This window comes from Mirounga leonina, unplaced genomic scaffold (assembly GCF_011800145.1).
Source record: "Mirounga leonina isolate KUSES-001 unplaced genomic scaffold, KU_Mleo_1.0 Mir_165, whole genome shotgun sequence".
In the NCBI taxonomy this organism is placed as follows: domain Eukaryota; kingdom Metazoa; phylum Chordata; class Mammalia; order Carnivora; family Phocidae; genus Mirounga; species Mirounga leonina.
The window spans coordinates 12,860,472-12,887,853 of NW_023270415.1; the positions used below are offsets into that span (position 1 = coordinate 12,860,472).

Genomic DNA, 27,382 nt, shown 5'->3' on the forward strand with positions numbered 1-27,382 from the left:
TGCAAGTATATGGAAGTTAACTATTGGAGGGAAAATGTCATTGGTTTGCTTCTTTGTAGCACAGTTTTTGGCATGAGTAGAGCAGACAAAACTTTATGAAAGATAGCAAATATTGTACAGTAGTGGCTTTCAGAAATGAGACATCTCTGTGAGGTGGCCAAAATAGCAACCTGATTAGTAAATTAGATTTTTTCCCTCGTCTTTAGAGGTAGGTTAAGCCTTTTTTGGCCAGAGTAATGCATGGGCGATGGTGTGTCTTTCCTCAGGGTGTCACACTGGGGCACGTGACATCTCTTCGTCCTGTTTACTGGTGATGTTTAGTTGGGTCATTTGGTGAAGGTGCTACATTCTGTCTTGAAAAGGAAATTATTAGAATTCCATTCATAACCTTAGTTTATTGTCAGATGAGGAGTATGGTGATGTTCCTGCTTGAAAATGAAGGAAAGCGTATCACTGTAGTGTTTTCATTTAATTACTTGTGAGGTCATGATGTAACTTTGTAAGCTTTGGTTAGTTATTAGACTTGGCAGTACCTTTGTGTAGGACTTCTCTGAGAACTCAGAATTATGTGACATTCGTTATTTCACTGTACATTTTGTTCATCTAGAGAGAGGGGGTTACTATGGGCTAGGTATAGATTGGCCCTTTGAGGTAGCACAGTAAGTCCCAGCTTCTTCACCAGGACTTTGCTGTTGGTCCCACTGCCACTCAAGTAGTTCTGTATTAAAGCTCAGCTATGCAGGGGGTGAGGAAGTACAGGGGAACTCGCTGTAAAAGTTGACAGAGTTAAGTCTGATTGTGTGTTCATGTATAGCATCTTGCCTTCTGCACCCGAGTAAATGCCTGGCACTGTTTGGATGTGGGAAAGAAATTGTCACCCGTGGGGTAGGGAACTTTGGAGGTGACAGACTTTCTTTTCGATTCAGATAAGTCCAAATTATAATTTCAGATGAGTGGACTGAAATATTTTTAAGCGTTTATGGAAAATGTGGACATCTTTCATTTTGAAACTCTACAATGAAGACATTTAGATAGGCAGATCAGTTTTATTTATTTATATATTTTTAAAGATTTTATTTATTTAAGAGGGGGAGGGCATGCACGAGTGTGGGTAGGGGCAGAGGCAGAGGGAGAAGCAGATTCCCTGCTGAGCACAAAGCCTGCTGTGGGGCTCGATCCCAGGACCCCGAGATCATGACCTGAGCCGAAGTTAGACGCTCAGTGGACTGAGCCACCCAGGCGCCCCCGGTAAATCAGTTTGGGTTTTTTTTAATTATTATTATTTTTTAGATCAGTTTTATACCTTAAAATATTTGGAGTGTGTGTGGGGTTTCAAGGATTCATAAATATTTTTTTCCAAATTTCTCTTGCAAGGAAAATAATCAGCCTCAGACCAACACATTCTTATGTTACTAGTATTGGCTGAATATGCTAGCTGTAGGTTGTCTTGTTCGTGAATTACTCCTCGACCAACATTTTGTACTAGGCAATGTGGGGGGCCCTGAGGTGCACAGGGCACACAGACACCTTACCCTCATGGAGCTCCCCACCTGGCAGGCCCTTGTCACAACATGCAGGGTTGTGTGGCCTGCCCTGGGGAGCACTGTGAAGGAGAGCCGAGGAAATAGCTCGGAGAGCAGACAACGGGCATTCTCGTCCCCAAAGTGGTTCCTGTGAGAAAATCGAGGCTTTGTGAGACTTAGTAACCCAGCGAGGGTTACCAGCTAGCAGAACTTGGATGGAGGGAAGCTGGATCCATGTGACATGGGAGGGGAAAACTGTAATAAAAATTTTTTTTTAACATCTGGCTGATTGTAAGGATTCTTATTCCAAAATGTTTCACACCACAAAGTGTGTATAAAGTAGAAAGTGAAAGCCCCCGTGCCCAATAAACATTGGTGCATTAATTATTCCTCTAGGCCTTGTAGTGGGAGATAGGTTTTCACACTGCAGATGTATTCTACACATATAATTCCCTCTTTTCAGTATACGGTGGCTGATCTTTTCATATCAATACATAGAGCTGTATCTTATCTTCTCAGATGGCTCAAACAATGATATCCTATATCATGGAACTTCACTTACCTGTCTGACTTTAATGGACATTTAAGTCATTTCTAGTGTTCTCGGTTGAAAACAGTGCTTCCATACAGCTTAGCCCTTCACATACATCTCCATGCACCTTTAGGATACATTCCTAGAAAGGATTGTCATGGGGGTCACAGGCTGTGTTCATTTTCTATAAGGTGCATTTTCCTGGATTGCCCTGAAAGACCACACCATTTCATAATCTTTTTGGTGGTGTGGGAGTTGCTCATGTTTTTTCTGCACTTGCCAACTCAGGACATTGTCCTTTGCCAATTTGATAGGCACACTTTCATCATCAGTGACGTTAAGTATCGTGCCACGTGTGTCGTGGTCTTTTGTGTTTCCTTAACAGCTGACCTCTGCACCATTGTGCTGGACGGCCTCTAGTGCCTGGGATCGCTCTCTGTGACTGAAGATCAGATATGAGCCTGCACTCTTTTCTCCCTTCTAGTAGAGTGTAGAGGTTAAGATTGTCTTGGGGCTTATTCCCATTGCAGCCTCTTACCAGCAGTGGCTCCTTGGCGGGCTACTTAACCTTTAAATCCTCCGTTTCCATTTCCGTAATGGGGGTAACACAGATTAAATGAAGCAGTACGTCTGAAGCCTTACCACGGGGCCTGGCACGTGAGCAAACGTTCAGTAAATGTTTACCACTGTCAGTTAGCATTAGGCACCAGTGTGGGAAGTGACTTTCCCTCCTTCCTGTGTTCCTGTGGAAATCCCCGTGGGTCCTTCTCAGTTGCTTTGGGTCAGCGCTGGGATTCCCATGATAGTTGCTGCTTTCCCAGGTAAACTTCTCTGTCTGTGTCCCTCCGTGGCGTGGGTTCTGCGGGTGAGGTCCTGGACCAGCAGCATCAGCCTTTGCATGGGGCCTGAACGTTTTCCTTCTGAAGTCAGGGGCTGAATTTTGTTCCCCCCAAATTCATATGTTGAAGCCCCAGTCTCAGCGTAACTGTACTTGGAAATGGGGCCCTTATGGACATGGTTACAATTAAATGAGGTCATGTGGGTGGGGCCTGAATCCGATAGGATTGACGGCTTTGTAAGAAGAGGAAGAGAAGGATTTTTCTCTCTCTCTGCACAAAGAGGTTGTGTGACCACAGATACAAGCCGGAAGGCGGCTCAGAATGAAGCCTATCCTGCTGGTTCCTTGATCTTGGACTTTGAGCCTCCAGAGCTGTGAGAAGTACATTTCTGTTGTTCACACCGTTCAGTCTTTGGTGTTTTGTTGTGGCAGCTCTGCCGGTATTGTATTGGTATCAAGTTGTTCATATTATTTATGTAATTGTCCTGGCGGATGGGTGCCTTTCTGGGGTGTCATCGTTTCTAGGCCTTCAGTTCATACATCCGAATGACCTGGAAGGCTTTGTAAAACACAGATTGCTGGGGCTCACCCCAAGAGTTTTAAACTTAGTCGGTCTGGGCTGGCTTGAGGAGTCACGTGTCTAACAAGCTGCCCGAGGTCTTGATGCTGCCGGTGCAGGACCCATCAGGAGAACCAGTGTCCGAGTGGCGTGTGGCAGAAATTTCAAACAAGAGCCCAGAAGACCCGGGGTAGGGATATACGGTTCTCCCGCCCAACTCTCAGGACTCAGTTTCATGATCTGTAAATGGGGATGGTATTTGTACTGCTTATCTCATAGGGTTATTGAAGCTAAGATACATATAAGAAAAAGCTTTTGGGTCCTTTGATCTTCATACAAAGCAGAGAGAGTAGGAGTATGGATGTCTCGTTCTTGTAAAAAGAAGAACGAGTGGGTGAATGCTGAAGTGTTCTCACAGTAAGCTACAGAGCAAAAGTAAGGTATTCCCTTCCTTTTCTCTGCTGGATGGACACAGCCTGGTCATTTGATTTGCTGGTTCTGGAACTTTCTCTTCTCTGCATTCCCCACCCCAACGTCTCTTGAAAGCCAGACATTTAGGCAAGCAGCCTTCATAATAGAGTCTGTGGCTCCTTATTCTGGCTCTCCTTTGTCAAGGATATCTGTGGCTTTTTTGGTGATTGTGGCAGTGGAAATTACGGAGTTTCTAGTTCTCCGTGGTTAAGACTTGTGGCCAGGCTGTTCATGTCCAGGATGTCATATATGAAAGGTCCTTTTTGTTTGTTGCCATTGTTCTTTGCCATGTTTAAATGTTTTATGATATCTAAGTTTTAAGTGTTTGTACGTTGCATTCCTCAGCAATGCTGTTGACCAACAATACATTACATGTTAATACAAACAACTTAATTTTTTTTGAAAAATCAGTGTTTTCCAAAGCAAGAGTTTATAGGGTATTACTTTATGTTTTTGTAAGTCTCTTTAGTGCCTGGCTCAATAGAAGACCGTTAGATTTTGATAGCTGCTTCTGCATTCCATCTGTTGTAATATGTTGTTTTGGTTGAAGAACATGAAGAAAATCTGGCATGCAGATTTGTAATTGAAAAGGGAGGAATATTTGAATAGGCTTTTTAGATAATTTTATACTATACTAAAACTATAAGGAGTAGTTTCTTAAAGGTTAGTTGTAGTGTGGAATCTGAAATCGTATCAGTAAAATTTTAGTATTTGGTTTCATTAAAATGCATTGGTGTATCTTGCACTTTGAATGGATCTTTTATCCTTGTGTATAGCTTTGTAACATCATGCATTGGTAATTTGGAAAATATTGGTTCAGTGAGTTACATAAATCTTTCAGATGTTGACACATTTCATTTTACAGTATTTTTAAAAATCTTTTTTCTCTTACTGTCTAATAAAAAAATTCAAGTATTGGGAAGCTGTCAAGTTCATGATGGTGAATACAGATTTTCCAAAATTCTGATTTTTGCTTAAAAGCTCAAATTTTATCATTGGCAACAAACTGTCAATTGTTTTCCTTAAGTGACAGACTTATTTTGTTCATTTTTGAGAAAATGCCTGCCACACACCCGAGTCTGAATAACGATGGTTTGTAAGTTGGTTTTTTTTTTTTTTTTTTTCCATTAAAAATGGTGTCGTTGGGTCGTGGGCATTAAGGAAGGCACGTGATATGATGAGCCCTGGGTGTTATATGCAACTGATGAATTATTGAACAATACATCTGAAACTAGTGACGTACTATATGTTGGCTAATTGAATTTAAATTTTAAAAAATGGTGTTGTTTGAAAAAAGCTTGCAACTCAGTCAAACTGTTTCTCCATCTACCCTGAATCAAATGGCTTATGGCATTAACCACCATCTAGAAAGATGCAGGTGTATAGAAATGATGCGTAGAGGGCAAATATCTTTGGGTACAGAAAGAAGGGCTTAGCATTCGGAGACAATTTGGGGAAGCAGCTCCTCTCCTGGTTAAAATAAAAAAATTCTCATGACATAGTTGACTTAATACACCAGAAATTATGCAAATGAATGTTGTTTCCTTCAACATAGTGACCTTGGAGACACAACACCACATTCAGTGATAACGCCAACAGAACAGAACGTTTTTAGAATGCCATCTTATTTGGAATCGCTTCAAGTTATGACTTTAGCTTACTCCATAGCTGGTGTTTGGATGTACTGTTTTAAAATTGTATTGCCTCAAATGCCTGTTAACGTTTTTCCAGTGATATATATAGTTACCTAGTCTGAGAGGACGCTGTTGCCTAAGAAAAAGGGGATACGTTCGTAGCAGTGTAGGGTATTTATTACAGTGGGAACCAGCACTAGTCTTGGAGTCTTCACTCTCTCTCTCTGACTAGCTGAGTGACTTTGAATAAAGCATTTACCTTCTCACTGTTTCTCTATAAGGTCAAGTGATTGGATTCGGTCTTGAGTCTTTTAGTACTCCCGTCCTGTGATTCCCAGATTCTAGATGCGTGAAAGCAGGATTTCCTTCATGGTCTGTGAGGGTGTCCATCCAGGGACTTGCTCTGCAGCCTTCTGTCTGGACTCTTTCTGCTGGCCCTGTCTCTGCCCTAGCAAGGTGACAGGCTTCTGTGGTTGTGATTTTTAAAAGGCATTTTTGATTCTTAATAGGGCAGAAGAGTTCAGAACTTGGTATAATACCATTTGAGTTTTGTACTGTCAGCTCCCATGGAGAGATACGCAGTATATTTGGCGATGAAGCTGGGAGTAGGGAAATCTAGATGACTAGGTTAAGGTTGGTGCAAAATGTGGGGAGAACAACTAACATTTACCATCTGTTGTGTGCAAGGCATTCTGTTAATGGCTACTTTTGACAAATCACTTCTAAGCAGCCCTTTGAGGGAGGTGATGGAATACTTATTTTCATATTTTCATAGATGAGCAGCTGAAGTCCAGAGAGCTGCTTTAATTTGCTTGAGGAAGAGAAAGTGTTTGGGCCAGATCTGGCTGGCTTCACAAATGGTTTTCCCCAAATTTCTAGATGCTGTTCTCTTCTACCCCCTCCTTGGCCATGATATTCCTTTCTTCTCATGTTTCCTTATGATTGTTTTAATTCTAAAGTGTTAAAGAGATGTCACAATTGTGCAACATTAACCTTTGATGAAAGGTGGTGATTTTATAAATAAGCTTAACATTTATAAGCTTAATTTTTGACAGTGGTCAATAAAAGATAAAGATGAGAAAATGCTGATGTGAAATCATAAACTTTTGTTGAAAGGGGGTCTGCCCAGGGCTATTAGATATATAAAATTGAGGGGAGATAAGCTTTGGGACAAATTCAGAAACAGATGATGGGATTTGCAAGTACAGCATTCGGGTGTCTTCCAGTTTGCCTTTCCATGTCAGGAGGTAGAAATTCAGATTTTTGTGGCTTATTTATTGGAAAAAAACTCTTACTTTTTATTCCTTCTTCAAGCATGTGCGTGCACCTGCTTTATCCTAGCCACGGTGATAAGTACTGGGGATAAAATGAGGAGGTATGAGCAGTACTCCAGGAGCCAGGAGCCCAGGGGCAGTGGGCACAGGACCCTGTTGGCGATGACCAAAGTCTCCCCACTCCCTGGGGGCTCTAGAGAGGGGACCAGTTGGGCTTGCACGCTGAAGGCCTGCAAACTGCAAAGGTGTACTGTTCTAGATTCCAGATATGGGGAAACCTACTGATGGTGGCTTGTTAGGGAAGATGTTTTAAAGAACTGTTCTGTGATATTTTCTGAAAGTTTTTTTTTTTAAAGATTTTATTTATTTATTTATTTGACACAGAGAGAGAGAGAGAGAGAGGTAGCGAGAGCAGGAACACAAGCAGGGGGAGTGGGAGAGGGAGAAGCAGGCTTCCCGTGGAGTAGGGAGCCCAATGCGGGGCTCAATCCCAGGACCCTGGGATCATGACCCGAGCCGAAGGCAGACGCTTAATGACTGAGCCACCCAGGTGCCCCTCTTAAAGTTTTTAAAATTGTGGAAGCTGAAATTTTGTGTGTGTCTTGTGTGTGTGTTTTGTTTGTTTGTTTGTGTGTGTGTGTGTGTGTGTTGGGGGGGTTGTTTTGTTTTGTTTTGATTGGAAAGCTCTTCCGTCTGTATAGTTAGGGAATCTGAGGAAAGAAGTGTCCTAAGCTAGACCTTTAAGACTAATCATGATGTATAATAAAAATTTTAATATATCTTTTATAGTGAGTATATTTGTGCTAGGAATTTGAAGAAGTTATCCTTACAGCATCCCTGAAGATGACAGTTGATATTAACCTATTTTGCTTTTGGAAAAGGAAATTGAAGAGATCATATCTCAAGTTTGCTCAGCAAATAAATGGGAAATGGGAAGAATACATTTAGCATCCAGTTCTTCAGTGCTTTATAGGATGCCTTGTAGTTATATTCTGAACCCTTAAATTGTTAATTTAATGGAAGGATTACAGTTCTGTGACCAAGAGTTTATATTATTGGTGATTAGGGAGAGATTGCGTGCTGCCAGCCTTGTTTAGGAATAAAGAGAGCATGAGGTTTCATTTTTCTGAGAAATTTGCTTTAGGTGACTGCTTGGTCTTTGGACCAGTACTTCAGACATTTAGGAAAAGACCTGGCAGGCCTCTGAGGCCTTTTTCGTGGAGGGGTGCTTGCAGGTGTCCAGTGCCCTGACCTCCCTTTCTCTAGGTGGCCTGAAGCAGAGGGATGCCCTAGGATGCCCCTTTACAGCGTCGCAAAGGAATGTGTTCTGAGAAATGGTGGTTTCTTAATCGTACCGTGTAAGCCAGGTGCTGATTTACCTTTAGAGGGGAACAGTTACTTGAGTTACTAGTGGTTCCCACATTTTAGTAAGGGGGGATTCCTTCTAAAATGTGTATCTTTCTAAATAGCATAGCTTAAAAACTTCAGAGTGATTCACGTCTCCATGAATTCAGAATGAATTCTGTAGAGTGATAATTCTACTTTAGAGTTACTGAATTATTTACATAATATATGTGTGTTCAGTTTATCTGTATAGTCACTTTTTATCAATTATCTGTGCTTTTTGAAGTTTTAATTACTTTTCTATCACTAGAAGTGTGGTTTCAGAAGAGGACAGCTGTACTTCACCTATTTCCAATTGTGAAGTACTTAGTGTCTTAGAGTGGTAAGATGTTTGCCATTTTATTCAGCCACCTTTCCACTTCCCCTCTCCACAGATGAAGAACCAAGAACCAGAGAGGCTAACTAACTGGATCAAGGCCACACAGCCTGGTTGATATATTTTTCATATTTAAATTTCTCACATTAAAGGAGAAAGTTGTTTGATCGTCTGCATTGCCTACTAATTATGTGCCAGGGACTGTGTTAAGTGCTTTGTATGTACACTCCAATTTAGTCCTCATGAATTACAGATAGGTGGAATTATCATTTCCAGAACCAGATGTCATTTCAGAGTTGGTCTCAGACCTTAGTGGGTTCATAGTGCCCTGTGACCATGCCACTTTGCTCTGTTGATGTGCAGGTCTTTTGTGATTCCATACAAATTTTAGGATTGTTTATTCTATTTCTGTGAAAAATGCCATTGAAATTTTCATAGGGATTGTATTGAATCTATAGATTCCTTTGGGCAGTGTGGACATTTTATTTTATTTATTTTTTTAAAGATTTTATTTATTTATTAGAGAGAGAGGGTTGAGCACATGGAGGGGGAGAAACAGACTCTGCTGAGCAGGGAGCCCGATGTGGGGCTTGATCCCAGGACCCTGAGATCATGACCTGAGGCAGACGCTTAACCAGCTGAGCCACCGATGCGCCCCATGTGTGGACATTTTAATAACATTAATTCTTCAATCCATGAGCACCGTTTATCTTTCCACTTACTTTTGTCTTCAGTTTGTTTCTTTAAAACTTACATTTCCAGACCACTGCCTCCCTTGGAATTGAACAAGCCAACTGAAGCCATGGGAATGAAACCATATTCACTTTTTGTTAACTCTCTATCTGTACCCATCCTTCTGCTTGTCCTGATGAAAGAGGCAGATCCCATGCCCTCTGCATGGGTCTTCTCCCACCCCTGCCCCCTCCTCCGAGACTCATGCCCTTAATTGTTCCCCTTTTTTCTATGCTCCTTCTTGGACCTCTCACTCAATGTCTCCTGTCAGTGTTACATATCTAACAAAGGCTAATATGGTGCTTACCATGTGGCAGGCACCGTTCTAAGCACTTTACAAATATTAATGCACTTAATTCTAATAACCTTGTGGAGTAAATGCTGTTGTTATCCTCATTATATTGAGGTACAGAAAGACTAAGGAATTTTCCCAGGGTTGTGTGAGTTGTGTTTGAACACAAACCTCATTTCTCTCTTCTTGAGTCTGCAGATACCAGTCCTTGGTCAGTTCACTCCACTGCTGCTCTCGTCTCCTCGCCTTCTCTGTTGGAGGTTGGTAGCCATCTCTGCTTTTCTCTCCTCCCAGCACCTTAGCTGGAGCACTTGAGCTGCTGGCTCTCCTACTTCATAGAAGCTGCTCTTAACAGAGTTCCTGGTGTCCTGCCTGTGGAGTCCGGTGGACACTGTTCTTCTTGCTCTGTAGCGTTCGAACCTGTTGATCACCTCCTTCTTAAAGCTTCTGTTTTTCTTTCCTTTTTTGATGTTTTTTTTTTTGTCGTGCTGGCTGACGCTTCTGCCTGCCCCGTAAGTGTTGGTATTCCTCAGGATCCTCTCGTTCTTTTCTCTTATCACTAAACATACTTTCTGGGTGATCTTATCTACTCCAAGACTTTGCCTTCCTTCTGTTTGTCAGTGACCCAGACAGCCGTATCTTTAGCTCAGCTTTCTCTCTCTCTCTCTTCACTTTTATGTTGTATGGCTTCCTTGGTGGCTCTGTGTGGATTATTTCTACACCTCTCCCCCACCCCATATAAATTCAACTTTTCTTCTGTTCCCCATGTTTCGGTGAATGGTATAACCATCTGCTCAGTTACCCAAGCCAGAGTCCTGTCATCCTAGACTCTTCATCCTCCAACATCTGCTCAGAAACAGAGTCAGATGGTTGGGTAGTTCTGTATCTTCAGTATGTCCCGCTCCTTTTTTTTCCCTGCACCATCATCTTTTACCTGAATTCCTGCGAGAGTCTCCTAACCGGGCTTCTTGGGCCTACTCTTGTACCATTCCCACCTCTCCCAATCTGTAATCCGCAAGCCAGTAAGGGGGATTCTTTCCAAACTGTACATCTTTCTAAACCATATGGCTTAAAAACTTGAGAGTGACTTGACTTCTCCATGAATTCAGAATGAATTATAAAGGCCCTTCAAGATATAGCCTCCACTTAAGTTAAGACATACTGAGGTATTTGCAGATATCTGAGTATATCCTGCTTCCCTAAGCCTCAGGAATGGATTTTTCCGTCCTCCTGCTTCCCTCTGTCTGCTGGTCTCCTGCCTGCCTTCGGAATCTCTGCTTAGACAGAGTCCTCTAGACCAGAACCGCCCGTATTTTCCTGCCGTGGTGGAAATTCAACAGAGCTCTCTATCTGCTGCATCCACTTCAGTAGCCACTGCCACGCGTGGCTGTCGAGCACTTGCGTGTGGCTATTGTGACAGAAGAAGAGGATTTTAAACTTCATGTAATTTCACTTCATTGAAATAGCTACAGGGGCTAATGGGAGGGTTCCTGTGCTTCTCGGCATTCTGTTCTTATCTCCACCAAAACACTTTCCCCAAGAACAACAAAATACTGGCTGATAGTATTGGAGGGATCAGAAAAAATTCACAAAAACAAGCTCAAGAACTCAAAGTATATTTATATGAAGACAGAAGAATATTATAATGCAGAAAAATAATTGTATTAAAACATGATTTTGATTCATTAGGAAGCAGTTATTATTTTCAGCATATTCACATGGTTACTTGTTTTATACTGGATTTACATCTGAAATGCTTACATATAAGCTGTGAACCAAGGGGCCAGGTGAAATTAACAATCAAAATTTATTTCAAACATTTTATTGTTTGTGGATGCCAGATAATTTTACAGTTTTCAGTGATACTTGTTATTTGAGTGGTTAGCAAATATTGATGGAACTTAAAATGGTTCATGATGAAAGAAATATTGAAATGTATGTATTTGCAAGTTAACCTTTCAACAGGACATCATTTATTCAAATAAAAGATAAATGCAAAATCGAAAAATTAAAGTAACAGAAAACTTAAATTCATTCTATAAAAAAGTTATAAATGATTCTGATAGGTTAAAAGCTGCTAACTACCAAGTTTGTATGCAGCCAATAAAAATTATCTGAATACTGATGATCTAAACAATTTGAAATACCAAATGGTATTTTAAAGCTATTCCCTTCACCATGGTGAGAAACAGTCTTTAATCTCCCTTATTTTAGTTTTAGTGCTAAGGAACGCTGGTCTTAACAGCTGTCCAATGCAGACACAGAGGGCTTGTGAGTTTACTTTTGAAGTACAACGTGAGATATGTGGTCTTCCAGAACACTTTATGCTCTTTCCAGGTATACATTGCAATCTGGAAGATGTAGTGTAGGGTAGTATTCTATTTAATGGAACACTCTGATTTACGTACAGAATCTTTAAGGCTGTTTTAAGAAATTTGAGATATGTTTGTCATAGCCACTGGTTTTTAAAGGCACTGAACCCTTGGTAGCATGGTTAGACTAAAACCTTTATGTTCTGCAGAATTGTTTTAGAGGAAAAATTGTGAATATTTTCAAATTATTTCTGAGAAATGGGCATGGGACTTTGGTATATTTAGAGACATAATGACTATGGGGGCGAGAACATGAACAGTGTGGGTAGGTGTAGTATGATGTATAGTATCTGTGATGAAACTTAACTATTTTCATTTCCTTACCTGTACCATAATTTTATTGGCAAATGATGTATACTAGTTAACTCGCAAAAACCATACCAGCGGGTGGGTGCAGCAGTCTGAGGCCTTAGGAAGCTCTGTATTTTATTTATTTATTTATTTTTAAAGATTTTATTTTATTTATTTGACACAGAGAGAGAGAGAGACAGCTAGAGAGGGAACACAAGCAGGGGGAGTGGGAGAGGGAGAATCAGGCTCCTGGCCAAGCAGGGAGCCCGATGCGGGGCTTGATCCCAGGACCCTGGGATCATGACTTGAGCCGAAGGCAGACGCTTAACAACTGAGCCACCTAGGTGCCCCAGAAGCTCTGTATTTTAAAGGTGCGTAGATAGGTGTCTGTTCTTTTTGTATTTTTTGATTAAACCAAGTACAGATTTCAGTGGTAAGATCTCATTGGTAGCCTTAAATTATCTTGATCATCCTCATTATGTGAAATAAATGTCTCACCTGGTAGTAGCTCCTCTTCTCACTCTGCCTTTTTTCTTTTTACACGTTACAGTCTCTCTTACCTGCTCACTCGAGGTGATCTTAATACTGATCTCTGATCAAAATGAACACAAGGTAGAAATTTACAACTACATCAGTAGGATCCCTTTTCAAACTGAAATATAAAGTTTACCTGCCAGTTAGAACAATATCCTAATATCAGGAAACTTGTACACTCATGTAAGAATTACTTAACGTGAGAATTGGTTAATTGAATGACTTTTAGGGGAATATTTGAGGCAGAAGTGGCTGTTATAGTCAGCTTTCAGCAACACAGAATGGTATGGTGCTGCAATAAAATAATAGAGGAATTTGTTGCAGAATGTATTGTAATATTGGGGGGAACAGATTTGGGTTATGAGTTAATTTGCTTAGAATAGTATAAAAGATATTTCATTTTGCCCACACTGCTCAGCTAACTGGGGAAGGAAGCTCAGAAGACTTCTGGGTAACGAGGAAAAGGGCTGGTTTGGGGTTGAGCCTTTGCTGTGGATGCAGGAAAATGTAAAGTTAAATATACAGAGTCTATGGAGAAAACTGTTGTCTTTTATTACATGCGAATATGAAGACATTTAACTTGGCTAAAAGATGTATCAGACTTGGGCACCTGGGTGGCTCAGTTGGTTAAGTGTCTGCCTTTGGCTCAGATCATGACCTCAGGGTCATAGGACCCAGCCCCACTGCACTGGGGCTCCCTGCTCAGTGGGGACTCTGCCTCTCCCTCTCCCTTTGCCCCTTCCCCTCTGCTCATGCTCTGTCTCTTGCTTTTTCTCTCTTTCAAATAAATAAAATCTTTAAAAAAAGATGTATTGGACTTATTTAGCTGCATGAAATTAATAGTTTTGACTATCAGTAGTTATATTTTAGAATATTTAAAAAAATTTTTTTTTAATTTTATTTACTTATTTGTCAGAGAGAGAGAGTGAGCACAAGTAGGGGGAGCAGCAGGCAGAGGGAGAAGCAGACCCCAGCTGAGCAAGGAGCCCGATGCGGGACTCGATCCCAGGACCCCAGGGTCATGACCTGAGCTGGAGGCAGATGCCTAACTGACTGAGCCACCCAGGCGTCCCTAGAATAGTTTTTGATAATAGTTTTGGTTATCAGATAGTTTTGATGATGGTGGCATTGTAGAACTTACTCACATTTATAAGTGTCATAGGCATAGAAAAAATGTTTCCAACCTTGTTATAATTCAGAATGATTATGATATAATAGATGCGAAACTTTATTGTATATTCCAGTCTTCGTTCCATTTCCTTTGTCAAATATAATTTTTTTGAAGTAGAGATTTAATGTAGTTACTGATAAGTGACACTTGTTTTCTTCCCTTTTCCCCCTATAGATTTACCTTTTTGAGATCATGTGCAGTTTTCCCAAGTAAGTTTCTGTAACACTCTTCCAAGGACCTCCTCAGCCTTTCTTTATAGTTCTGTGTCACTTTTATATTGCTTGCTTCCCTGATAGAAATTTGGATTTTTCGAAGTCCTTGTGTATTCCTCTTCTGCATGAAATACAGCATCTTTAAAAAACCTTCCAGGTTACCGTGTGACCTCTGCCCTCGTCCTTGACACTTTGCCTGTGTCTGAGCTCAGGTTTATTCATGATGGATAAGGCTTCTCATCACATGTGCTCTCTTTTAGCAGAGAAAATGATAAATTATTTTCAGCTGTGGTATTGCCAAAGGTTTCTCTAAGGAAAAGAATGTTAGTAGTAGGTATCCGAGAACACTGTTTACTACAACCTCCCTCTCCCTGCGTTTCAAACCAGGCAGAGTTGGGTACAGAATTGGGAGTTTTACACTCCCCCTAGAAGATGAGACAAGACCCCCCTTTCAACTTTTTAGAACCCTTGAAAATGCAAAAGAATGTAGGAAATTACCAGATCAGTTAATCCATGACAACTGTAGTTAAGTATACAGAAAACTGTTCTTACAAGAGCGGTTGGCCGTTTGCCTTTGTTTTAGCCCCTCAGCATTGTTGCCTGTATCCCCCCGTGGCATCTTTCAGTGGTTCAGGATCAGCTTTTTAGGGGTTTGTGATCAGCAGGATACCCCTGGACAGAGGGTGGCCCTAGGCAGCTCCTTCCTTCCCTCCTATTCTCTTCTCACTTTCTGTAGGCTTGACATCACCAGATGGGGTGTGTGTGTGTGTGTGTGTGTGTGTGTATTGTCAGTTGCTTGAAATAGTTCTAGATAGAGTAAATAGGGAAATATATTTTCAAATGGTGATTTTTAAATAGGCTAATAAACATGTGACATCATTTGCCTTTATAGATCAACCATGTTTTGTTTGTTTAAACTATGCCAGGATATTTTACAATATTAAGCAAGATGTATCAGCAATCACAAAATTTTGTAAAATTTATATTACTCTTCCATTAGTCTGCCCAATAAACATCCTTGCCAGGTGGATTGAAATACATTTCTGAAGTTTAATTTTTCCCTGTCCCAAATAAATTACACTAAAAAAATTTCCATTTACCTATTTTTGGACCTGTCTCTGTTTGCTTTCCTTCTTGCTGTAATAAAATTAATTAAGATAGCATTAAAAAGTTGGGGTAGCTTCACATATTTTACGGAGATACATATCTTGTTTACATATATGGATATAGCATGTACAGATATGTTTATAGGTGTTTGTCCTCATTTCTTTGGCCATGTTATGTCTAATACTCCAAGTGCTTTTAGAGTATATACTGGTCTATTGCTGGGCCACGCGAAGTTGTGTATGGAAAGGTCACCCTGGACGTGTTCTTCTTAGGTCTTGTGGTGGGACAAGCAGGTTAGCTGTCTGCTGGCTGCCTTCTCAGTGGGCCTAGTCTTTGAAGGAGCTAATTTCAGAGAGTGATATTTCAGTGTAGAATTGTAGGGTATAAAGGTTGTTCTCTAAAGGACATTGATTTCCAGGATTCTTGTGGTTTAGTGGCACAACTTATGTATAGGACTGTATGTACCTTTTGGCCAATTTAGAAAAAAAAATTAGTGTTGTGGCCATGCACTTGGTATGAACTGTTAGCTGAGTGCTGTTTCATTAGTTGCCTTGAAGGAAAACATTGGCCCTATTGTTTGTGATCAGCAGGGCACCCCTGGATTATATGGAAACATTATATTGAAAAAAAATCATCTTTATCTGAAAGGCAGCTCAGAATATACAGACTCTCAAAGTTATGTAGAAATAACTGAAAGATTTCTGCAAGAAACCTGTGAAATAGTGTGTTATGTAACATAGCATTAGATATCAATGTTAACTGTATTTTTTGGAGGGGCCATGTAAAATGATTGGCAAGCAGATGGATGTATCTTTAAAATTAAGCCACTTTTAAATGTCCACTCGTTGTAAACCATTGCAGATTAAAATTTGTCACTAAGGAGTACTCATAATTCTTTGGATGAGGTCAGTATCAGTATTGTTTCTTTGTTGGTCAGGAATGCCAGGACTACCTTTCCTTAAGAGTAAGATAGCACATCTTTGTATTACTTTGCAATTCTTTGGGATGAGTTATTTGTTGTTGGTTATTCATTCTCGTGTTAACTGAGGAGCAGTGAGAACCATAGCTTCCCAGATCTGCACCGGAATCCACAGGGGCGCTTGTTAATAAAATGCAGATTCTGGGTCTGGGTTAGGATCCCAAGATTCTGCATCTCTCACCAGCTCCCAGGAGGTGCCCGTGGTCCCAGGACCCCCTTCATATGGCCAGGCAAGCAGAGGAGAGCAACAGTGCTGGATGTTTTTGTAGCCCTTTCCCCAGTGTGGCACAAATACTAGGGAGGGCTTCAAAATTAGCCTGAGGAGGAGGAGGGCTGAGGGTCAGCAAGTTCCCCCAGGTGGCTGGTAACAAAGGAACTGAGAGGGAAAAGACGCCAGACTGCACCGGTGAGGGGGTAAGGAGGCAGGTGGGGAGGCGAGGAAGGTGTGAGGAAATGAATGGATGATTGTTGGTAAACTTCCCTCTGTTTGACGGCTATTTGTGCTTGTTTCAGGGGCAGGGGGAGGGGAGTTTGGGGGGTTAGAATGGAGGTTGACAGGGATCTGATTATGAAGTGCCTTCCCCATGCTGGAGCATTTGGACTTGATGGGAAGCCACGGAAACTCCTTTAAGGATTTTAATCAGGGGAGAAAGATGATGTGTTTTGTGTTTTGGAAGATCATTCAGTCGGCTGTGTGAACTTGTTGAGACCCGACTTGGGAGAAACAGCCAGCCTTTAATGTTTTGTCCTTGACTAACACACGAAGGCCTGACTCCCTCAGAGCTGGTGTGAACTGAGAGGAGAAGTGGACTGGTGGGATATTTGGGAGGCTGAGTTAGCAGGTTGGTTGGTGGGTGGAGTATGCAGGCTATCCAAGGGGCGTATATTAGAACAGCAAGCTGTACAGGATGGGGGACATGGCTGTTTTGTTCAGCTCTCTGTCCCCGGTGTCTGGTAAATGCGTTATGCAAAGTAGGCACTCATTAAATATTTTTTAAATGAATGAATGATGGAAAGGATAGAGGGTTATTTCCCATTGTTTGGCTGGGTCAGAGGGGCAGATGGGATCTAGTATTAGCTTCCATAGGGAATGCCGATGTAAAGCATAGCATTACTCTATACAACATCAATTCTGAGCAGTTTTTCCTGTACAAAATATGTATCTCTTCAATTCATATCAGCAAATTTGGGGGTTACCTAGTGTTATAAATGGAAGCTAACTGTAGATGCAATTCTTACTCTTTTTTTTTTGGTTTTATTTTTCATATGGTGCTTGGACCAACAGATCTTTTGAAGGACTTCAGATCCTTTTTTGTTTTTCTGTATTTTTTTCTTCCAATAAAATAGTGACTGAAAGTAATATACAAAGCCACTAAGAAAAATAGTGGTCTTACTCTATAGTTATGTAGATTCTTGGTTGTAATAATTAAGATTGCAAATACTTTATTAAAGGGCAATGGTAATATGGCAATTATAAGTGAAAAGGATTTTGAAATTAATTGTTCTTAAGTGTAGTATTTTGTGTAGTTGAGACTCATTCTTAACATAATAAAAATTATTAAGAAATAGAAATATATGGGGGCGCCTGGATGGCTCAGTCGGTTAAGCGTCTGCCTTCAGCTCAGGTCATGATCCCAGGGTCCTGGGATCGAGCCCTGCATCGGGCTCCCTGCTCTGCAGGGAGCCTGCTTCTCCCTCTCCCTCTCCCCCTGCTTGTGTTCCCTCTTTCACTGTGTCTCTCTCTTTCAAATAAATAAATAAAATCTTTAAAAAAAAAAAGAAATAGAAATATATGTTGGGAGATATTACAGAAAGGAGAAATTTTATAGGTTGAAAATACAGTTAACATAAAATGTGTTAAATGGAGCAAACACTATAAATTTCATCACAAGGGGTAGGTATGGACCTTTGAAAGAATGCTTTGAAATAACACTCTGAACAGGAGAAAATATTTTTCATCAAAGAAAATTGCTACTGTCTTATATGGTCTTTGTCTAAAATGTTACCTCTAACAAGAAGTATATAGTAGTGCTGTCCATAGATGTTTCTGCAATGATGGAAATGTTCCATGTATGCACTGTGCATATATGCACAGAGAGCACTTGAAATGTAGCTTATGTGACTGAGCTCCTGAATTTTAAATTTTATTTAGTTTTAATTAATTGAAATAACAACATGTGGCTCATGGCTGTTGTGTGGGACAGCACATCCATAGCATATTGGTACCGCCTGAACATACTAATGAGGAAGAAAATGTGGTCTTTCCTGGGGTGGGGGATGGATGGTTCAGGAAGGGCACCATTTGGTCCATGAGGCAAATCTGGAATGGACTTGTGGTCAACTGATGTTGCTGACTTGGAGGCATTTCCTGATTCTTTATCTGGGTCATTGTCTATTGGATAATACCTTCTCCCACAGGGAGTATTGGCCTGAGTAGACTTTTTCTCTTTTCCAAGTGGCTCTTGGGGGCCATTAGTGGGCATCATTGGCCACAGGCCTCATGATCTAGCAGATCTGTGAATACGAATATTCAGCGGTGCTGAGTCCTTTATCTTTTGTGTGTTCACCCATCAGCTCATGGATCCTCCTCCCTTTTGATATGATTTGTAACCTTGATGATGGAGAGGTGTCTTCCTAGGTTGTACTGCAGGGGGGTGACGTGTTTTTCCAGCTGCTAGACACTGCTGTGGAAATACTGATACATGCTTTACCCAATCCCAAGAATCACTGTCACAGTCATGTTATGTGCCTCAGGCTCTTTGGAGGTGGAGGAGAGAAACTTACAGAGAACAATTACAAATCAAGCTGTAGAACACAAAACAGTCTTCATCATCTAAAAGGCAGTTATCCTTTGATTCCACATTTGCCCACATGTGTTGGATATTTATGAAAAAGTTTCCTCTGGATGGCATTCTACTTACACAATTGGATAAAAAGTGGCTGGACTATGGAAAATATTTTGCACAGGAGAGTGTTTTGTATTCATGTACCTCCTTGCTGGTTTCCCAGGTCACTGTGATACCACATCGAAACTTGGCTGCAGAAATGCCGTATTACTTTGGGAAGAGCAATGGAGTTAAAGCATTGTTTATGTAAGTTTGAGGAAGTCAGAAATTCACTTCAAGATATTAATGTGTATTTTTGCACAACTTATTTCTTTCATCTTGGTTTGTTGTATGCCCGTTGCTTTCATCCCTGATTCTCTATGTGCGGTTTACTTGTTTTTTGCATCTCCCAGTTTTCATCCTGCTCATTTCCCCCGAAATCAACCAAGAGCCTCAATATGGTGCTGATAGGTGCTTGCTTCCTAAAAGTTACAGATAGTATAATGCAAAACATTTGTTTGAAAGGAAACTCTCTTCTATTTGTTTGTCTCAGCAGTTTAGTGACTTAATCTCGAACAAAACAGACCCCAGTTAAGGCCTTTAATAATACGCTCTTACTAGGAAGCTGCCATTTTTTCTATACATTTCTCTTTCGTCTTTGCAAATTGTTCGTCATGGAAGTATTTTTTAGAAGATGTTTACTTCTCCTCAATCTCTAAAAGGGTTTTTTAATCTGTTAAAGGAAGAGGGGTTTGGCTTAGAAGGTCTCCAGAGTCCTTACTAATTCTCAGATTTTCATGATTGGTTTCACAGTGAGCTCTCTATTGCAGTGATGATTCTGTTAGTTGACCTGTCTCATTGCGCCTCTCCTCACCTCCAGACGTACATGCACCTCTGCACTGTCATTCTTGTCTCAGAAAATACCCAGTGCCCGGTAGGGCACTCAGCTGAAACTTACATTATTATGTCTTCCCTGTATGTTTCCATACTGTTTACTATATAATATCACACATAGTTAAAACACTTGTCATCATAAATTCCCAAGAAATATTTTGTAAAATGGCATCCTAAATTTTCATTACTGTAACCTCCGAATCTTACTTCTTTAAGGTTCATCATTTACAGATGATCTCCATGAGAATAAAGGGAATTTTGTTTGTTTTTATTCGCTGATATATCTCTAGTACCTAGACCAGTGCTTGGATCATTGTAGGTACTCAGTCCATGTATTTTGAATAAGTAAGTGTGATTTGAGATTTAGCTTGATTTTTACTTGAAGCCAAATCAGACATAAAGACAACTTGAATATTTATTATCCAAGTGATAATTATCAGAATTATTTGAGAACACTGACAACTTGTATTTCTAGTCTTCTTTTTAATAATCTGTAACTGTGCTGTCCAGAGTGGTAGCCACTACCCCCACGTGCACATTTTTTCCTTGAAATGTGGCCAGTAGAAATTGAGATGTGCTGCGAGTATAAAATACATACTGCGGTTCAAAGATGCAGTACCAAAAGGTGTAAACAGTCTCATCCATTTTTTAATGTTGATTACATGTTGAAGTGATAATATTTTGCACATATTGGGTTAAATAAAATTTATTATTAAAATTAATTTCACTCTTTTTTGGTTACTTTTAAAACATGGCTACTACAATATTTAAAATGACATCTATGGTTCTGATTTGATGGCTCATTGAACAGGGGATCTATCTAGACATAGAAAATGTAGATACTGAATGTAGAGAAGGGCCCAACCTCCAAAAAGGAGTTTTAAATGAATATCTTTGATAGAAACAAAATTATATGTTGCAGCTGTGACTTGGGAAAGTGGGTATTCAAATGGACTTGATCAAATTAAAAAAGACCAAAATAAATTAATTAGATTAGCTCAGATCAGAAATATGAAATCCAGCTACCAGATGGATTCCTAGCATAGTCGCCAGCCAAGTCTTGAGGTCAGAAAAGGGGCAGGAGGGCGGTGGTGCCTGTCCAGGCGAGTGGGAACAGTCACTAATGACAGGCTAAAGCCATAGTTCTTGAACTCCTCTGCCCCGAGTTCACCTGACGGTGGTCTCAGTTGTGGTGGGTGGTGCGCTTACCTGATACCGGGTAATGCCGTCATCTCTCCTGCTGCTGGGAAATGGAGTGAGTCTCAGTCGCAGAGATCGGCTAACTGGAAGCCTATGCGTCAGGTAGGATTGCTCTCCATGAGGGTTCTGTTTCGTCCCTCCCCGTGCCTGTAGGCAAGTTCTTTTTCCTCTTTCCGCTCAGCCTCAAGCGGATACAAAGTCAGCGTCAACTCCACCACTGCTGCTCCAGGCTCAGCAGACCAGGCCACTTCCCACCCCCACCCCCACCCTGGCTGCTTGCTCCCCAGAGCTGGTTGGGAACCCCATGCAGTCAGTAGCATTGCCTCCCGGGACGCGTGGGGACCCAGGAAGGGTGAAGCCGTTATCCTGTAAGAACAAGGCCATCCGTCCATAGGAGTGGACATTACTTCCCTTAAGCTAATTTGAAAGGTTATTTTGATAAGTGGTTAGTCTGCACGGCTAGTTTCAGCCATTATCAAGTCCATTCTAGTATTTATTTCCTTGAAAGCTGGAATGAGTCTTGAATAAATGAAGACCGACTGCTTAGGCTGTTGAGGAGTAAATTCAGTTTATGAACATTTGTTGCACTTGGCACTGAAGGTTTCTGCTTCTCTTTATTTTGGATTCGAAAGTGGTTGTGTAGTAAAGCAGCATGTCGGTAAATAAAATGGCTTTCATGCTCACCTTATTTTCACCCTTCTGACCTCTGTTTTGGAGAAAGTCGATCAGAAAATTCATGGCAGTTAGCGGTGGAGTGAGGAGACCTTTGACTTCAGCTGACAGCTGTCACCTGAAAACTACAGACCCGGAGACCTTCTCAGGTGTTCTGTCTGTAGTTCTGACAGTGAACAGGAATGTTGTTTACATTTCCTGTAAGCAAAATTCTCCCCTTGTTAGGAATATGTTAGAGTAGGACAGACAGGAACTGGGTTTTCTCTCTCGTACTGGAAAGTTCTCAGCAGTGCTGGTTGCCCATTGTTTCTTCCCATGCTGGTATGGAAGTGTGTCAGTAGAATTTATGACTGAGCCTGTTTCTAACATCACTCTTGAAATTCTTCAACAAGATACGGCTTTTTTCAAGTTGGGCAGTATCAAACAATGCTTCATGTACTTATGAAAGAGGGAAAAAATGAGTTAAATTCCAAAGATGTTTAAGATTTCGGACATTTTTCCTATGTGAATTAGTTCTTTATTAGGTTGTTGATTTAATTAGCATTCGCCAAAAAGGCTTTCCTGTTTTGATTGGTGAAGCATTCTTTAAACTGGTTATTTTAATCAGACGCGCAAAATCTGTTAGGAACTGTTTGAATAAAATGCAGAGCAGTAGGTAGAACATACCTGGTGCTGTAAACACAGGATGCTGACGGATGGGCTTTTCTCCCTACAGGCTCTCGTCCTGTCTTGTCCTAGAAGAGGGGAAGGCAAGGGTGAAGCCTGCATGGATATTTTGAACTTTGTTCCATTAAAGTAATTTTCAGTTTTGGCCAGTTTGGGGGAGAGTTTTCGGTTTCTTCTGATGAGAATAGTCATCTTCTAGCAACTGTCCATCCAGCTAGAGTCTCTCTGAGTGGTCACGTGGGCTCTGGGTCCATCCCCAGGGTCCGGCACCTGCTGGGGAACCATGACCTGTGATCAGACCTCTCAGCCGGCAGCACAGACTGGGGACACAGTGGGCCCAGAGCCATGTGTGAAATCGGCCTTCTTGGAGAATGAAAGCTTTTATTCTGACCTCTTTCTGACTCTTGTATATTCCTGCCATTAAACGTAATGGAGTCATGAATTTATTACACTGTTTGCGAGCTTGCTTTCCACCGTCATTATGGACGCTCCCTCGTTGGAACATCGTTGTGGACACGTTCTTGTTTGACCCCTCTGTTGCTGTTACATAGTGGTATGTGGGCCGTAAATATCTAATTTGTACGAAAGGGCAGATTTTGGTATTTGTATAATCCCCTAGTCAGTTTGACTAAGTTGAGCTTTTCACAGCCCTCGGTGCCGCGGCTGCCCCTCTGATTACCCTGCTCAGGGGAATAAGGTTGAGGGCGGGCTGCTGGGAACCAGAGCATCTCCAGGGCGTTCGTTCAGCAGATGGGCTGCTCGGCTGTAGTCCTACATCTGCTAGCCTGCTGTGGCAGCTGCTGTTGCTTCATGTTGTGTTCTTTTGTTCTGTTCCGTCCAAGAATGGAGCGCTAGGAAGTGTAGTGAATGGATTAATTTAAGGTTAAGGTTAGTGTTTTGCTTGCTTTCTAAGTAACCGATCATAATAATGCTTCTGGTAGAAGCTAATGAGTTTCTCTGAAAGTGAACTAGATTTATAAAACACAGCTCAGCGAGGGGGCTAGATTAGTATTGTTGATGGAAACCAAATTCAAATGCGTAAAATACTGGCAGTTTTTATCATTTGTTCCTAATTCTTTGTTTTCTTCCCCCCTCTCCCCTCCCCCCCCACCTCCCACTCTCTTCTAGGACCTCTATCCAGACTTTGCCTGACACTGCAGGGTCCAAGAGAATTAAAGAAATACGGAATGACATGAAGAAGATTAGTTAAGGATTATAGGCTTTGAGGACAAACACCTCAGTGAGGTGAAGCACAGACAAGCTCCTGAGCTGTAGTTTGGAGGAGCCGTGTGTTGGAAGAAGATGGCGGACCCAGGAATGATGAGTCTTTTTGGCGAGGATGGGAATATTTTCAGTGAAGGCCTTGAAGGCCTTGGAGAATGTGGTTACCCTGAAAATCCGGTGAACCCCATGGGTCAGCAAATGCCGATAGACCAAGGCTTTGCCTCCTTGCAGCCATCCCTTCATCATCCCTCCACTAATCAAAATCAAACAAAGCTGACCCATTTCGACCACTATAATCAGTACGAACAACAAAAGATGCATCTGATGGATCAGCCAAACAGGATGATGAGCAGCGCCCCTGGGAACGGGCTCGCGTCTCCTCACTCGCAGTATCACGCCCCTCCCGTCCCTCAGGTCCCCCACGGTGGCAGTGGCGGCAGTCAGATGGGCGTCTACCCTGGCCTGCAGAACGAAAGGCATGGGCAGTCTTTCGTGGACAGTGGCTCCATGTGGGGCCCCCGGGCTGTGCAGGTGCCGGACCAGATACGGGCCCCCTACCAGCAGCAGCCCCAGCCCCAGCCACCCCAGCCCGCTCCATCGGGGCCCCCCACGCAGGGCCACCCTCAGCACATGCAGCAGATGGGCAGCTACATGGCACGTGGGGATTTTTCCATGCAGCAGCATGGTCAGCCACAGCAGAGGATGAGCCAGTTTTCCCAAGGCCAAGAGGGCCTCAATCAGGCCAGTCCCTTCATTGCCACGTCGGGCCCCAGCCACTTGTCCCACGTGCCCCCGCAGAGTCCCAGCATGGCGCCTTCCTTGCGTCATCCGGTGCAGCAGTTCCACCACCACCCCCCTACTGCTCTCCACGGAGAATCCGTTGCCCACAGTCCCAGATTCTCCCCTAATCCTCCTCAGCAAGGGGCTGTGAGGCCACAGACCCTTACCTTTAGTTCTCGGAGCCAGACCGTCCCCTCACCTACTATAAACAACTCAGGGCAGTATTCTCGATATCCTTACAGTAACCTAAATCAGGGATTAGTTAACAATACAGGGATGAATCAAAATTTAGGCCTTACAAATAATACTCCAATGAATCAGTCCGTACCAAGATACCCCAATGCTGTAGGATTCCCATCGAACAGTGGTCAAGGACTAATGCACCAGCAACCCATCCACCCCAGTGGCTCACTTAACCAAATGAACACACAAACTATGCATCCTTCACAGCCTCAGGGAACTTACGCCTCTCCACCTCCCATGTCACCCATGAAAGCGATGAGTAATCCGGCAGGCACCCCTCCTCCGCAGGTCAGGCCCGGAAGTGCTGGGATGCCAATGGAAGTTGGCAGTTATCCAAATATGCCCCACCCTCAGCCGTCTCACCAGCCCCCCGGTGCCATGGGAATCGGACAGAGGAACATGGGCCCCCGAAACATGCAGCCGTCTCGTCCGTTCATGGGCATGTCCTCAGCACCGAGGGAGTTGGCCGGGCACATGAGACCAAATGGTTGTCCTGGTGTTGGCCTTGCAGATCCCCAAGCCATCCAGGAACGACTGCTGCCTGGCCAACAGCATCCTGGTCAGCAGCCGTCTTTCCAGCAGTTGCCAACCTGCCCTCCGATGCAGCCCCACCCGGGCTTGCACCACCAGTCGTCACCCCCACACCCGCATCACCAGCCTTGGGCACAGCTCCATCCATCACCCCAGAACACCCCGCAGAAAGTGCCTGTGCCTCAGGTAAGGGAACTCGGATCCTGCCGGCCTCACAGTAGAAAGTGCAAGACGGTAAACTTCTCTAATCGATTTTTCCTTTGAATTTCACGGAAAGCTGTTTCATTACGAGTTCCTTAATTTTTATCCTGTAAGCTGCACCGGAATCTCGCTTTTTTTCTATGAGTCTCTCACTTACTGGCTTATGCGTTTATTCACTGATTCAGAACAGTCTTGAATCATTCTGTCCCAGGGATTGCGGTAGGTGCTGTTGACGTGTCATGGATAACTAACCCTGGGGCCCTGCCTGCAAGAGTTGTCACTATGTCAGTGCCAACAGGGACAGGGACATTGGACTCTTGTTCTTTCTCTTTCTCTCTCTGGTTTAAAAACACACTGAAACGTGGTTTCCAGCAAAGTTTTCCATGTTTGTGGCAGTCCCTCCCACCTCTTTTAGAAAATTACGATTTTTTTTTTTCCCTTGGGAAGCTTCAAAATGTGTTCTTCTGTAATATTTATTTTACCAGCTATTGGATGCTAGTGTGAACTTAAATTGCAAAGTGTAGAAAATCATAGTCAACGTTAATCTGCAGAAAACGTTTGGTCTCTAAGAGATTTGGGTACCTGGCGCCACAACAAGAGTTTTCCTTTTTGTAAGCTGCCATTTTCGTTATCCTACCGAGTTTATAAGCAGACATTTAAGTTTCAAGCTCTTGTGTTCACAGAGATGTCCTTCCATCATAAACGTTGGTGTTTGTGCCCTAGGTCTAGGAAAAATACATTAATATCTATATATGTACAGATTATTCTGAGTGCTATTCAAAAATAGGTATTGATCTTCCACCATGATTGCCACTTGAGTTTGGATGGCACAGGAGGCGATTTTAGAGCAGTTCTTAATGAACTTAGAATCGGTGAGGGAAGACATGACCAATGTGTGGAAAGAGAAGCCCACTGAAAGACTCCACGTGGTTATGTGACAAGTGTCCAGAGACAGGAAATACCTGGGGATGTGGGTGCTTGGCATTTGGCTAGGACTTAGCCAGGGACAGTGAGCTGAGGATGGCATTTCTGGTTTGGGGATGACTCGGTAAATGACTCGGGGCCATGGGACCTTGAGCTTGCCATGGGGCACGCCAGATGGTGGAGGTCTTGCATTCAGTTTTAAGGAATTCAGACTTCTGTGGGGGAGCTTGGGATATTGATTAGACAGTCCACAGAAGCCTGGAAGACCAGAAATTAAACTGCCATCCTGTGGTCCAGACCCATAAGGACAGTTTAGACCAGGGATTGGGGAGTGGAAACAGAAGGGATTAAAGCAATGTAAGTGTAGAAAGGTTTGGTCAGGAAACAAATCTGTGTGGGGTAGCCCAGGTGGAGAGGCATTTAGAACAGAGACTCCGAAGCCTCAGCCCTGGTGGGAGCGGGAGAGTGGAGATCAGGAAAGTCTCCTGGGGACCCAGGACACAAGGATACATAGGGGTTTTGGGGGAAGCTGCCCCCAGAGGTCTGGCACACTGGGATATTCTCAGCAGGACCCCCAAGGTCAGTGGGAGCTGCCCGAGAGAGCTGCTCCCTGTCTCCTCTGGGAGCAGACGCCCAACCTGTAGCCTGTGGGAAGGGGCTTGTGAGCCCTGTGGTTCCCGGACCAAGTGAAGGGGGAGGTGAGAAAGCCAGTCTGACAAGAGGCTGGGAGCAGAGGGCCTCGGGGAAAACAAGTGCAAAGGAGTCAGTGGAGAAAATCAAACGCTGCTGATTTGTTTTTCCTTATATCAATCTCAAGGCAAGATGCCCCTCTTCAGAACTAACTGAAAGTGCTGTCCCTGAGGCCAGCCAACCTGGGTGGTGTCTAGGGCAGAAATGAATGTGACTTAGTTTCCAGGATTTATTCTTTTCTGGTTTCTCAGAAAGCGTCTTATTGGATGAGGGATGTTTCCAGAGCAGTGA

The 27,382-nt window shown here is 42.6% G+C and overlaps 1 protein-coding gene across 7 annotated transcripts in view; it reads left to right on the forward strand.

The window, feature by feature from the left end:
* Positions 1-27,382, forward strand: part of CHD7 (chromodomain helicase DNA binding protein 7) — a 187,654-nt gene that overhangs the window by 37,125 nt on the left and 123,147 nt on the right. For 3 of the 7 annotated variants that reach the window (XM_035011218.1, XM_035011213.1, XM_035011219.1), the window contains exons 1-2: positions 13,838-14,152; positions 23,627-25,462. In XM_035011218.1, the coding sequence (XP_034867109.1) occupies positions 23,801-25,462 (1,662 nt within the window). In that variant the 5' untranslated portion in view covers positions 13,838-14,152; positions 23,627-23,800. Of the gene's footprint in view, positions 1-13,837; positions 14,153-18,122; positions 19,334-23,626; positions 25,463-27,382 lie in introns of those variants that run through there. The other 4 variants (XM_035011214.1, XM_035011215.1, XM_035011216.1 and 1 more) reach the window with 4 other exon arrangements.